Here is a 15,349-nt window from a genome sequence, read left to right on the forward strand (position 1 = left end):
TGTCACTAAGATTGCGACCATCTAATCAGCCCTTCCTTTCCCTCTCCCACTGGGCTAAACTTCCTCTAAAGTTTCCCCTTTGACCTGAACTTTATTCTTCTCATCCCTCCACTGCTCTCCAAGCTCATCTTGCCCATTAGAACCCACATCCTGCTCCCTTGACACTATTCCCACTAACTGTTGACTGCCCAATATCCCTTCCAGGTTTCCATGTTAGCTGATATTGTTAATGGTTCTCTTCAAAACTAAAATCATCACCCCTCAGAAAAAAACAACTCGACCCCCCCCCCCCCCAAGCCCTCCCCAGTTCCCTTGCCTCTCAAAGTCCTTGAATGTGTTGTCACTTCCCAAATTCATAAGAAGTAGGAGCAGACCGCCTGGCCCCTCGAGCATGCTGTGCCATTTAGTACAATCATGGCTGATCTTCTGCCTTCACTCCAGTTTCTTGCCTGCCCATCTTTCTTAGAACTCTTAGTTTGAATCTCTCCAAACAGGCTTCTGTCTTTAAAAACAAAAAACTGCGGATGCTGGAAATCCAAAACAAAAAGCCGATGCTGCCAGACCTGAGTTTTTCCAGGCTTCTGTCTTTGCTGCAGTACTCAAATGGCTCTTATTGAAGTGACAGATGACATCCTACAAAGCCATGACATGAGTAAACACTCTCTCCCTGTCCTTTTTGACTTGTCTACATCCTTTGATGTGGTTTCCACACCTTCATTCTCCTCCCCCCTCCATTGATGTCCAGCCAAGTGGACTGATCTCATCTAGTTCCATTCTTATCTGATGAATTGTAGATAGTGAATCAATTGCAATGGCTTTTCTTCCTGCTCCCCTTGGAGGCAGCGTAACTGTGCGGGTTTATCCTTGGCCCCCCCCCCTCATCTTCATGCTACCACTCGGTGACATTGAGCTGATGCCTCCTAGCTCTACCTCACTATCACCTCTATTGACTCCTCCACTGTCACTAAATTATCTGACTGCTTATTTGACATGCAGTACTAGATAAACTCAAACTTCCTCCAGTTAAATATTGGGAAGACTGATGCCATTTTTATAGGTCATGCTACAAACTCCAACCATATCACATCATCCCTCTCCCAGGCAGTTGTCTTGTTGCTTATCCTGGCTGTTTGCAACTGTGGTGTCATCTTTGATCGTCAGATGAACTTCCCCCGACCACCACTAAGACCACCTATTTCAATCTCTATAATATTGCTTGACACCAACCTGGCCTCAGCTCATCTGCCGAAATTCTCAGCCAGAACTTGAGGTTATCTAAAGCTTTGTTCATTACCTCTTATCACCACTGACCTACATTAACACCTGGTTAAGCTAGGCCTCAATTTTAAATTCTCATCCTTCGTGCCCTCACTCCCCATCTCTGTAATCCCCTCAAACGCACAACCCTCCGAGATAGTTGTGCTCATTTAATTTTGACCTTTTGACCTGATTTTAGTTGCACCAACATTGGTGGCTGTACCTTCATCTGTCTAAGCCTTAAGCTCTGGAATTCTCTCCCTAAACTTCTGACTCCCTACCTCACTTACTTCCTTCAAGATGCTCCTTAACACTACCTCTTTGACCAAGCTTTCGGCCAAATATTGGTGTGGCTAGGTGTCAAATATTTCTTTATTATCCTCCTTCGAAGCACCTCAGGATGTTTTATTGTGTTAAAGATTCTATGTAAATACAAGTTGTTGATGTCTGTCTTGTTGCAGCCGAGTGATGTTCTAATTGGAGAGTTAGCGCATCTGCTCTAGAGTGTTGCTAGGCTCTGCACTGATGTCCACATATTGAAGGTGAATAAATTGCACTGAAGCCAATACACTAATATTTTGATTGTTGTGCTGGTCAAATTGCTCCTTTGGCCCCCATCACCCTAACATTATACAGGTCAAAATGCGTTCTCCAGGCACAGCTAAGTTGGGAAGAATAAATTACATTTTCTATTTCTGTCACTGCATAATGAGAGAGAGTTTGCACATGCAGTATTGCACTTGATGTAAATGCAGTTTTACTCCATGGAAATATACAGATGCAGCATTGCAGTTCACGAAAAACCTAAGGCCACTGTACTTTCTGGTTGTTTCACAGCTAGGTTCAGGGATTTGGGAGCATCTGTCCTGGTCATTTTTTGATGTAGTCAACCTTCAAATTACTCAAATAATACCGATTGACACCAAATATATTGCTTGAGCACTGGTGGAGGTGGGGGTTGTCTCTGCACCCAGTTCACTATTTCCTGTTGCAATTTTGGAGATGCATATGATAAAGTTGAGCATAAGTGGAGATACTCAAATGAGGGAACTCGTATATACACAAGTAGTCTTATAACAAGGCCTGTTTCTCCTGAATATTTCATCTATAATCAGTATCATTCATGAGGAAGACAGTTAGTTATGTCATTTAAAAGCTTGCACTGAAAAGAGCAGCTTCATCAGTGCCTTGTAAGAATGATAGGCCCCAATGTTTCAGGCTGCCTACCCTGCCCATCATCTAGAGGACTGACTGGAGCAGGTGAAAGAAGTAGTTAAGTATAGTGAAGGATGGGAATGTGGGTGGGATCTTACTGCCGATTGGTCAGGCAATTGTGTTTGTAATAGCTCAGTTCATGTTAACGTTCTTGATGCTGATTGGTCAGTATATGTTAACGTTTTTGCTACTGATTGGTCGACTGTAGAATGGGTTGTCTTGTTTCTTGAGTAAGGGTAGCCAAATGTCACTGATGAGAAGGCCCCCATCTTGAGGGGTGGTGTGGTTTTGGTAGATCTCCCTAGCGCATCTTGTAGGCAACCATGTGATGGATGAGAAGTTTAGAATTAGACCATTGGATGTGGTGTTTATTAAGTTGAGCGTGTTTGACAATAGCTGACTTGTCTGGTTTTGAAGTTTAAAGTAGGTCTGATGGGCATTGAGTCTAGTATGTAGGCTTGGCCTGTTCCCTCAACTTTTAAATGGTGTAACCGTAAATTTGTCTTGATCAATGTTACTGCTGTCACCATGAAACCTTCAAACAACTTTTAAACATCTTCCATGTTAGATTGGTGGGAAAAACTGCTGCTTAGGTTATACAGAGCACCAGTGAAGTTGTATTTCTCAGTCTGTACTGAATTAGTGATCTTAGCTGGCTTTATTGGCATTACAATTGTACATCTCTGTTTCAGGGACACTAATGCCAATCAAGGGGTTTCAATTCTGCTGTCTGTTGAATCTTGCTGGAGAGTCTGAGGACAGGCTCAGCTATGATTCTCTTCAATGTTCACTCTCTTCCTCCCCACCCCCACCCAACGTTCAATACCTAGCTGATACTCACAAAAGAGACACACAGCTGGGGAACCCCAGGGTTGTGCAACCTCACCCCATAAGAATTCAGTGAAAAAAGGCTCAAAGTTCTTGCCCTTCTGCTTGTTCTGTTTGATCCAACACTGGCTGTTGGAGCAGTAACTCCAGCACTAACCTGTTGTGTACACGACCAAGAGTGATGCATTTTAGCAATGACCGTGACAGCAGAATTGGCTAGGGTTTTGACTAGGAACTGCATCTTTGTGTGTTTTCACTGCTCTGAGCTTACATGTACATGAAGCTGAATTTGCAGGCTTGTTACAAGCTGTATTGTTTTTAGGATTGAGGGGCAAAGGAACTGACAACATTAAGCACAAATCATGTGGCTAAGTCATAGTTGAAGGATTTAAAATAAATGAAAAAAATTGAGATTCACTATCTGAAAATATTGGTGTGGAAGTTGTTATGCTCCACTTGGGGAAACTAATGAGGACTTTGTACTTAACACTGGGTACAGTACTGGTGGGTACAAGTTGACCACTGTGTAGCACGTGTGCAGTGCTGGTGTACAGAACTGTCACTATAACAACATTCTGTCTAATGTGTAAATTGATATCAATGTAGTTGAGTAAAACTAAGCGACAATCCTGAAAATCTACAGGCTTTTTTTTTTGCATTAATATTGGTAGAAATCAACTGTAGGTGAAGATCTTAATAGTTACTGCCCCATCCAGGATGCTTATTGTGTGAATTTTCTTTCTCTTGCAGAGCATCAAAGTCTCATTATGTCTGCCCCATCAACACCAAAGATTGTGCTGAAAAGCACAACCAAGATGTCACTGAACGAGCGGTGAGGCAGCCGACAACATTTCAAGTGCCAATCGTGTAGCTGATTAGCAATTACAGGATATATAAGTGCACAGTGATTTCCAGGGATTCACCATAGGAGAATGTTGCTCTTCCCTTGTATAATACTGCTCCAGTAATTGATGGCACTTAAATAAAGCAGTTATCAGATGCAAAAAAAAAACGTTTTGTGAAGGACGGTGACCTAGGTGGTAGAATGATGCGGGGCTGTTGCACTGAACGTAAGAACAAGCTGATTGTAAGAATGTGGTTTTGTGGAAATAACCCTAGTGGTAAGATTGCTGGCACAGTCTTGCGCATCCCCAGCCTGCTGCTATTTGTGGTTTTTGATAAATTTGAACAGAAACTACAGCAGTGGTGACTAGTTGATCTGGGCTGCAACAGCCCCCCTGTCCTGTCCATGACAGACGCATCAGCTGTGCTGTGTGGTCTGATCTGTAAGAGGCAGCTGGTGGGCACCATAAATCAAGTCCAAAGGCCTCCTGTATACACCTGGAGTCTTGTAAGTGGCACAAAATCTGCTTCATGATCTGCTTTCTCTCTACTTTCAGCTGTTTCTCTTCAGTTGTAAAAATGTGCTGGCCTTTCTTGAAAGGCACAGCCATGTTGGGTAACATACAGCTCTTCCCACTTTGTTCCAGTCTTTTGCTCACTGGCTTCATAATATATATCCTGAGCGTTACAATAAAGTATTCTTGGCCCCTTTCTTTTACTCTTTTTGCAAAGGCATTGACGCCCTGTTGGATGTATGTTATAGGCACCCAAACCACTATGCTTCCACTCTGAGCTAGACAGACATCTTGATAATGGGAATGGCAAGAAAAGTTGGTAAAAGGAGTACAGGGAGTAAAGTTGTGATCATTTGTGCAGAGTGACTATCTTACCCAGTATGTGAAAGGCCCAATAAGAGAGGGACCACTGCATGGCAGCTGGAGGAATTTAAATTCAGTTAATAAAATTCTGGAATTGAAAGCTAGTCTCATTAATGGTAACCATGAAACATTGATTGTTGCAAATGCAAAAACCCATCTGGTTCACTAATGTCCTTTAGGGAGGGTAATCTGCATTTCTTACCTGGTGTGGCCTACATGTAACTCTAGGCTCACGGCAATGTGGTTGATCCTTAATTGCCCCAGCAAGCCATTAACTTCAAGGGCAATTTGGGATAGGCAACCAATGCTGACTTTGCCAGTGACACCCACATGCCATAAAAATAATAAAGGAGGACCTGATGATGGGAAATGAGCCAGAACAGATGATTGAAGTGAGATGAGGGGAGCACCTAGGCAATAGTGGTCATGACATATCAAGGTTTAAAATAAAGATTGAAAGTAACAGAAGGTAAAGGCCAACGTAATAAAGTAGATAAAACAGATTTTAAGTGTATTGGAATGGAAAGCGGGAAAATAATCTGGAAAGAGTTAGTAATAAATAGAACAACAGCTGAAAACATAAAAATGATCAAGAGATCAATAAAAGAAATGTATCCCACTGATAAGCAAGAACAAGTAATGAAATATGGTGAATGAAGAAACAAGGGAAAAATTGAAATCAAACTAAAATTCCTACATTAAGTAAATGGCCAACAAAGGAAAAAGAAATCTAAAAGGTACAGCAAATAGAAACCACAAATCATATTATCAAGGAATATAAAAAGTATTGTATAGATAAATAACAAGAGAAATCAGGATTAGGGATAGGACCACCAAAGGATAAACACAATTAATTCAAGTAATAGCAGTAAAATTAAATAATTACTTGTCTCAGTATTTGTCTGGGCACTTAATGTGGCAGATGTAATATTGAAAGAAGAGATCAAAAAGGATAAAGATATTTAAAATAGTACGGAGAACGGTAATTGATAAACTAATCAATCTTGGGTTAAAACCCTTGGTCTTGATGGATTGCATTTACACATACTGAAAGAAGTTAGGCAAAGGAAGCAGAGCCACTATTAAATGTATGTAGCTCTTGTTTGAAAAGGGAATAGTATAAGAAGACTAATGAACAGTTAATGTCATTCCTGTATTTAAAAAGGGAAATGGATCATGTTTAGGGAGCTATAGACAATTAGCTTAAAGCCAGTGATAGGAAAGCTAATAGAATCTTTACTCAAAGATATAATAGAAAAACATCAAATAACTGAAATACAACAGCAGGAATTTCAAAAGGGAATATCATGCTTGATTAATCTTATTGAATTCTTTGTGAAGAAGTAACAGGGCAGTTTAGAGTAATTCAGTAGTTTTAGATTTCCAAATGGCTTTCATCAAAGTGTTGCACATATGCTCATGACTAAGGTCAGAACATGTGGAGTCAGGGCAGGTAGCAGAATGAGAATGCTTACTCAGACTGGGAAAGGGGATTGGTGCTGGGAACACTGTTCAGTTTGCGTGAACAAATTGGTCTCTGGAATTGGAAGTGCAATTTAAAAATTTGCAGATGGCACCAAATTGGGGAATGTAGTTAATGCAGAGGTAGATTGTGACGAAATGCAGGAAAACATCAATAAACATGTAAAATAGGTGTGTAACTGGTAAACTAACTTCAATATGGATAAGTGTGAGATGCTATATTTTGGTAGGAAGAATAAGGAGGTCACATACTACTTGGAAAATAATTGTTTAAATGGGTAGAGGAGCAGTGGGATGTAGAGGTGCTCAAATCATTAACAGTCATGACACAGATTAATAAGACCATACAAACACAGATTAATAAGACCATACAAACACAGATTAATAAGACCATACAAACACAGATTGATAAGATCATACAAACACAGATTAATAAGACCATACAAACAAACAGAAGAGGTATGAAATTGAAAAGCAGAGAAGTTAAACTTGTATAGAGCCTTGGTTAGGTCACATTTGGAATACTGTGCACAGTTCTGATCTCCATTATAGAATGTTGTTAAGGCACTGAAGAATGTACAATATAAAATTTACAAGATAAACCTAAAGGAAAAAAGCAACAGAGGATATGTTGATAACGTTTGATGAAGGATGGGAGGAGACTTTTATGGAGCATAAACATCAGCATAGGCCAAATGGCCTATTTCTATGCTGTAAGTACTATAATATGTAACAATCAAATCCAGTTCTGTGCTTCCCCCTACATTCATACAGATTCACTCCCAGTAATTCCAGTAAGGATAATACTCTGAGGGAACCTGTCCAGTTCCCCCTAACCTAGAACCATAGAAGTCTCTCCTTGGCTTAGCCTTAACCTTAACCCAATCTTAACCTGAGCCATTGGCGCTGCCCTGTCACTGTAATTCTCTGTTTTAGCTGTGGGAGCAAGTTACTTCCCTGCCTGGTTAGTTTTGTTTTTAGCATTGGTTAGTAATCCGGTTAAACAATTGGTTTCACATTTAAAGGTGATTGTAGACTTTCCTTCAGTTGGAAAGGTTGAGATGAGATGTTGCTGCTCTATTTGTTAGTGAAGCTGATTGGAGTTTGTGAGAATCCCCCATGCCTGACATTTGGAAACGATTCTTGAAGTTGGCATACAATCCGTGTGGGACTCAGCTGTACGTAAGATGTAGGGGCAAAATATCAGATATACTGTCCTTTACAGATAATTAAGTCTTTGGGCAAAGCCTGTGTCCAAGATGGAATGGATGTGAGATCAGTAGATTTTTTCAGTATTGTTACTTCTAATATTCTCTGCTATTGCTATGACTGTTTTAGTCCTTTCTTCAAATCACCTTGCCACTTGCTCTTTTCCCTTCATGCTCTCATCTTGCTGCTTTGATTTTTCTTCTGCTAAATGCTTGCACTTTTTTTTCTCTGTTAACTCAGCCTGCAATGGTTGCAATCCCAGACTCACAGGGGAATGAACACTTTTTAACAACAAAGAAGTGTGCCACATATCTCTATACTGAAAGGTTTTCACTGGGAACTGGGGCACCGTAGCTGAGGGGCTCGAATTGCCTTTGAGTTCTGTGTATTAAAACCTGTTTAAACCACTTCTGTTCAACCTTGAAGCTTTACCAACATGCTGAAGAACAAACAGCCTCCAACGGTGAGCATTCGAGCAACGATGCAGCAGCAGCAACTGGCAAGTGCCAGAAATCGCCGATTGGCGCAGCAGATGGAGAACAGGCCCTCTGTCCAAGCTGCTCTCAAACTGAAGCAGGTGAGCAACAACTTCCTGGTGACATCATTTCTTCTCCCTGTCATCCCAGGATTTCCATGGCATGCACCATTCTCCAGCAATGCGTCCTGAAATGATCTGCTCCTCTATTCCTGATTGTTGTGCTATCTAACCAGATACTCGTCCATGTGTAAAAACTACTGAGTAATTGTACCTTTTATTGGTCCCCTCCCTCCTTACAAGGAAGTGTATGGTGACTTCACCTTCAGCTGTGCTCAGATGGCAGGAGTTCTTAAGGAGAATTGCAGACAAGAAGCTGTATTCGTGATGAATCATGTGCTCTGCTGACTGACAATACGTTTTTCCAGACGCCTGGATTTTAATACTGTTTTTTCCACGATTGCAGGTGCTGATAGCAACTTATGGAAATACTCTGAAACTCACCCAGGCTATTAAAGAAATGTTATAGTTTATAAAGCAAGAGAATAGAAACCCAATGTGATATCTATGTTCAGACTGTTCCTTCAGGGAAATGCATTTATAGGTTACTGACTCCATGGGGAAAAAAAAACAAACAATTGTGGAACTGTAGAGTTGGTTCATTTTTAAATAGTCCCCCCCCCCCCAAAAAAAAGAGAACACAAAACAAATTCCTCTTTCTTACTGGGTTCAAATCCTATTGAAGGAAAAGATTGTTGAAATAAAAACTTAAGAGAAAAATGCAAGCCTTCAGAAAACCAGTCAGATTCAATGATTGAAAGATCCCCTCCCTAGTTGGGAGGATAATTCATCTCAAATTTGTGTGGGTGTCAGAGTGAAATAGATAAAAAGCAGGTGCCTGATAGTTTGGAATTACTCTAAAGTTAACTTATCCAGTCCCAATAGTGTTGCATCCTAGGTTGCTGAGGGAAGATAGGGTGAAGATAGCAGAAACTCTGACCACTAGATTTTAATATTAGAATGGTGTCAGAGAGCAAGAGGATTGCAAATGTTAACAACCCTGTTCAAAAAGGAAGGGATGAACCTGATAACTGACTAATCCAATTAAATTCTTGGAGATGATGGGATTAGAGAGGGTGCAGGGCTACAGGGAAAAGGCAGGGCAAAGGCACTAGTTCATAATGCTCGTTTGGAGAGCCAGTGCAGACAGATGGGCCGAATGGCCTCCTGTGCCGTTAAGATTCTGACTAGAGAATTGCAAACATTACATTGTTCAAAAAAGGGTATAAGGATAAGCCCAGCAGTTACAGACCAGTCAATTTAACTTCAGTGTTGGGCAAGATTCTAGAAACAGTTATGTGGGATAGAATTAGAAGCGATGTGGAAAAATATGGGCTGATGAGTAAGAACCAGCATGGATTTCTAAAGGGGAATTCATATTTAATTAAATTGCTGGAGTTTTTTTGAGGTAACAGAAAAGGTTGATGAGGGTAATGTTGTTGATGTGGTGTAAATGGACCTTGAAAATGCATTTGACACAGTACCACACAACCGACTTGAGAAGTTATTGCTCATAGAATAAAAGGGACAGTAGCACCCTGGATACAAAATTGACAGAAAAATAGGAAGCAGAGAGTAATGGTCAATGGATATTTTTCAGGCAGTAGGAAGGTTTGTAGTGGAGTTCCCCAGGGTTCGGTATTGGGACCCTTGCTTTTCCTGATATTAATAATCCAGATCTTAGTGTGCAGGGGACAGTTTCAAAGTGTGCGGTTGATATGAAGCTTGGGAGTGTTGTGAACTGCGAGGATGGTGTGGAACTTCAAGAGAACATTGACAAGTTGGTGGAGTGGGCAGATAGGCGGCAGATGAAGCTCAATACGGAGAAGTGTGAGGTGATGCATTTTGATAGGAAGAACATGGACAGACAATATAAAATAAGGTGAAATTTTGAAGGGGTTTCAGGAGCATAGATGTATATGTGCATAGATCATTGAAGGTGGCAGGACTGGTATAGAGAGGAGTTAATAAAGCCAATAGTATCCTGGGCTTTCATAATAGGGGCATAGAGTACAAGAGCAAGGAGGTTAAGCAGAATTTATATAAGGCACTAGTTAGACTTCAGCTGGAATATTGTGTACAGTTCTGGACACCATATCATAGGAAGGACGTGAACAGTTCGGAGACAGTGCAGAAGAGGTTACAAGAATGGTTCCAGGGATGAGAAACTTCAGCTATAAGGGTAGATTGGAAAGGTTGGGACTGTTCTCCTTGGACAGAAAAAGGCTGAGAGGAGATTTGATAGAGATGCTCAAAGTTATGAGGGGGCTGCACAGAGTAGATAGGGAGAAGCTATTCCCACTCGTAAAAGGATCAAGAACGAGGGGGCACAGATTTAAAGCGATTTGCAAAAGAAGCAAATGTGACGTGAGAAAAAAACGTTTTCTCACTGAGTGGTTCAAGTCTGGAATGCACTGCCTGGAAGTGTGGTGGAGGCAGCCTCAATTGAAGCATTCAAGAGGGCGTTAGATGATTATTTGAATAGCGAGAATGTGCAAGGGGAAAAGGCAGAGCAAAAGCGCTAGGTCATAATGCTCATTTGGAGAGCCAGTGCAGACATGATGGGCCGAATGGCCGCCTCCTGTGCCATTAAGATTCTGAGATTCTGTAGATGAACATTGTGTTCATGTCCTTGTTGCTTCTTTTGCTTTTTCTGTTGTGTGGAGCATCTCGATGTCTTCTGGCTGAGGAAGTGTGTTTTTGTGGCGAGAAGAAGGTTTAGTGGCATGCTCACCTCCTTTTCATTGTGGGCCATAGACAGTTGCTACCAGGTTCCAGCATCTCTTGTTGCTTTGGCATGCCAGCTGTAAATTGCAACATATGTACAGTGGTTGCAGTGTTAACCCTTTTTTTAATTCATTCAGGGATGTGCGCTTTGCTGGCTGGGCCAGTTTTTATTGCCCATCCCTAGTTGCCCTTGAGAAGGTGGTGGTGAGCTGCCTTCTCGAACCGCTATAGTCCATGTGGTGTAGGTGCACCCACAGTGCTGTTAGGGAGTTCCAGGATTTTGACCCAGTGACAGTGAAGGAACGGCGATATATTTCCAAGTTAGCATGGTGAATGACTTGAAGGGGAACTTCCAGGTGGTGGTGTTCCCATGTGTCTGCTGCCCTTGCCTTTCTACGTGGTGGTGGTCATGGGTTTGGAAGGTGCTGTCAAAGGAGCCTTGGTGAATCCATGCAGTACATCTTGTAGATGGTACACACTGCTGCTACTGTGCGTCAGTGGTGGAGGGAGTGAATGTTTGTGGATGTGGTGCCAAGCAAGTGGGCTGCTTTGTCCTGGACAGTGTCCAGCTTCTTCAGTGTTGTGGGAACTCATCCAGGTATCCCATCACACTCCTGATGGAGTGCCTTGTAGATGGTGGACAGGCTCTGGGGAGTAAGGAGGTAAGTTACTTGCTGCAGGATTCCTAGCCTCTAACCTGCTCTTGTAGCCACATTTATTATATGGCTAGTCCAGTTCAGTTTCTGATCAATGGTAACCCCCAGGATGTTGATATTGGGGGATTCAGTGATGGTAATGCCACTGAACATCAAGGGGTGATGGTTGGATTCTCGTTGGAGATGGTCATTGCCTGGCACTTGTTACTTGCCACTTATCAGCCCAAGCCTGGATATTGTCCAGGTCTAGCTGCACTTGGCCATGGACTGCTTCCGTATCTGAGTCGTCATGAATGGTGCTGAACATTGTGCAATCATCAGCCAACATCCCCATTTCTGATCTTATGATGGAAGGAAGGTCATTGCTGAAGATGGCTCGACAGAGGACACTACCCTGAGGAACTCCTGCAGTGATGTTCTGGAGCTGAGATGACTGACCTCCAACAACCACAACCATCTTCCTTTGTGCTGGCATGACTCCAACCAGCAGAGTTTTCCCCCTGATTCCTATTGACTCCAATTTTACCGGAGCTCCTTGATGCCTCACTGTCAATTGCAGCCTTGATGTCAAGGGCAGTCACTCTCACCTCACCTCGGGAGTTCAGCTCTTTTGTCCATGTTTGAACCCAGGTTATAATGAGGTCAGGAGCTGAGCGGCCCTGACGGAACCCAAACTGGGTGCCAGTGAGCAGGTTATTGCTAAGCAAGTGCTGTTTGATAGCCCTGTTGATGACCCCTTCCATTACTTTACTGATAATGGAGAGTAGGCTGATGGGGCGGTAATTGGCTGGGTTGGATTTGTCCTGCTTTTTGTGTATAGGACATACCTGGGCAATCTTGCACATAGCTGAGTAAGTGCCAGTGTTGTAGCTGTACTGAAACAGCTTGGCTAGGGGCGTGGCAGGTTCTAGCGCACAAGCCTTCAGTACTGTTGTCAGGGCCCATAGCCTTTGCAGTATCCAGTGGCTTCAGCTATTTCTTGATAGAGTCTCTTGGAGTCAATCGAATTGGCTGAAGACTGGCACCTGTGATACTGGGAACTCGGCACTTCTGGCTGAAGGTTTTTGCGAACCTACTGTACCGTTGGGGTCAAGCGTAGAGAGTCCTCAGGCTGCTGATCATTCTCTTTCACCTCTTCCACTGGAGGCATTGGGTATCTCCTGTGTGGTTGGCTGGTCTGTCCATTGAGGATTTTGCAGGACCTGTAATGAGAATGGACAACGCTGCTGTGCAACTATTCTGGTGAGTTGAGCTGTCTTTGTCTCAGAGCTATCTGTGGAACTCTTTTGTTTTATAACTTCACCTGGGCATTCAGTTCTGTTTGGAACGTTTCTTGCCTGGGCGCTGACTTTTTAGACACAGTTCATTTGTCAGATCCTCAGTGTTTCTTAGAATTCTCCTTATCTGCTTTCGAAGTCGAGATTTGTTCTTCCATACTACAAATCCCGTCCATCAAGCTGTTTAGGTTAGATCAGAGCTCAACAATTTCCTCAGTTTTGGTTATTCTGCACACAAGCAGCAGTTCTGATTCTTCAGCAATTCCTTCTCCTTTCCCAGGCATGTTTCACAATGTTTACTGAAGATATCTGATACTTGAAGTTCAAGTTTTAATTGAATCTTTGTTGAATTTGCTTGTACAAGTTCATAATTTAGAAGTTTCAAATCCTCTTGCAAGTGTTCCACTTCCTGTGAGCACTCCAGTGTTCTCCTCGGTTCTCATTTTTCCTTAAATTCTTTTTTTGTATGTGAAAATTGATTCTCTACGCTGATCAGTTTTTCTTTAGCAGAGTATAATTCCTCTTTGCTATCCTTCAAGCTCACATTCTGTATTTTTTTTATATTCATTCATGGGATGTGGGCTTCACTGGCTGGGCCATCATTTATTGCCCAACCCTAGTTGCCCTTGAAGGTGGTGGTGAGCTGCCTTCTTGAATCGCTGCTGTCCATGTGGTGTAGGTATACCCATGGTGCTGTTAGGAAGGGAGTTCCAGGATTTTGACCCAGCAACAGTGAAGTAATGGCGATATATTTCCAAGTCAGGATGGTGAGTGGCTTTGGAAACTTCCAGGTGATGGTGTTCCCATCAACAGCTGCCTTTGTCCTTCCAGATGGTAGTGGTCATGGGTTTGGAAGATGCTGCCTAAAGAGCCTTGATGAATTCCTGCGATGCATCTTGTAGATGTCACACCAGCAGTGCGGTGTGGGATAGAGTGAATGTTTGTGGATATGGTGCCAGTCAAGTGGGCTGCTTTGTCCTGGATGGTGTCAAGCTTCTTGAATGTTGTAGGAGCAGCACTCACCCAGGCAAGTGGGAAGTATTCCATCACACTCCTGACTTGTGCGGTGTAGATGGTGGACAGTCTTTGGGGAGCCTGGAGGTGAGTTACTTGTCACAGGATTCCTAGCCTTCGACCTGCTCTTGTAGCCACAGTATTTATATGGCTAGTCCAGTTCAGTTTTCAGTCAATGGTAACCCTGAGGACGTTGATAATGAAGGATTCAATGATGGTAATGCCATTGAACATCAAGGGGCAATGGTTGGATTCTCTCTTATTGGAGATGGTCATTGCCTGGCGCTTGTGTGCCCAAATGTTACTTGTCAACCCAAGCCTGGATATTATCCAGTTGTTGTTCAGGCTGTATTTGGACATGGACTGCTTCAGTATTTGAGGAGTCGTGAATGGTGCTGTACATTGTGCAGCCATCAGCGAACATCCCTATTTCTGACCTTCCGATGGAAGGAAGGTCATTGGTGAAGCAGCTGAAGGTGGTTGGGCTGAGGACACTACCCTGAGGAACTCCTGCAGTGATGTCCTGGAGCTGAGATAACTGACTTCCAACAACAACAGCCACAACTGCTATTGCTAAGCAAGTGCCACTTGATAGCACTTTTGATATGACCCCTTCCACTCTGCCAATTGTTTTTGAGACACCTCATGCTCTTTAGTGAGAACTTCTACTTTTGCCATTGTGTTCTTGATTTTCATCTCTTTGTACATATAATATACAATCTCTTTGGAAATGAAATGTTTTTCCAAGATTCCTTCCAGATGTACAACCGTTTTTATTAGCACTGCAGTCCCTTTCTTGTATCTCTTGGCATCCTCCTAGAGGATAGAACATTCTTGAATGTTCTCTGCCAACTGGTTCTTCAGTTCTTTCAGAGTGGCGTTAAATTCATTTTGTTTCGCTTCACAATTTTCCAGAGGAGCAAACTCTGACCTGAGGGATCCTTGCAGCACGTGAAGGTCCTTCATTAGGTTTCCCTTTGTTGTGAAGCTCAATTACTTTGTCTTGTGTTTTCTTGTGATTTAACAGAGCCTAACTGAGTTTGCTATTCTGCCATTCTGCTGTTCAGGGTAAGTCTTTATTCCTCCTTGTTGCTTGAAGGGTTCTGTACTGTTTTTGAATTTGATCTCGAAGGATAATTCGCTATTCTTTCAACTGTTTATTTTCTTGTTCAGCCCTCATCTTCTCACTCTGCCTTTCAGTATATTACTTTGTCAGTACTGACAATTCTAATGCAGCTTTTTCTGAATAGTTTTGAACTTCTTTAACTGCTCATGTTTTTCCAGGGGCATGTATTGGTTCTTCAAAGAATCTTTCAAGGCCGCAACTTCTTTGAGTAGCTTTTTCTACCTGCTGTTGTGCCTGGCTGTACATAAGTTTGAGTTTTTCCAACTCCCAATTCTATTTGCCAGCTGTGGAATTGAGTCATT

The 15,349-nt window shown here is 42.4% G+C and overlaps 1 protein-coding gene across 6 annotated transcripts in view; it reads left to right on the forward strand.

Moving 5' to 3' along the window:
- chtopa (chromatin target of PRMT1a) overlaps positions 1–15,349 on the forward strand; it is a 97,272-nt gene that overhangs the window by 21,925 nt on the left and 59,998 nt on the right. For 4 of the 6 annotated variants that reach the window (XM_041179750.1, XM_041179751.1, XM_041179753.1 and 1 more), the window contains exons 2-3: positions 4,051–4,132; positions 8,139–8,289. In XM_041179750.1, coding sequence (XP_041035684.1) covers positions 4,051–4,132; positions 8,139–8,289 — 233 coding nt within the window. Of the gene's footprint in view, positions 1–4,050; positions 4,388–8,138; positions 8,290–15,349 lie in introns of those variants that run through there. The other 2 variants (XM_041179755.1, XM_041179756.1) reach the window with 2 other exon arrangements.

Source organism: Carcharodon carcharias, chromosome 36 (genome assembly GCF_017639515.1).
Source record: "Carcharodon carcharias isolate sCarCar2 chromosome 36, sCarCar2.pri, whole genome shotgun sequence".
Taxonomy (NCBI): Eukaryota; Metazoa; Chordata; class Chondrichthyes; order Lamniformes; family Lamnidae; genus Carcharodon; species Carcharodon carcharias.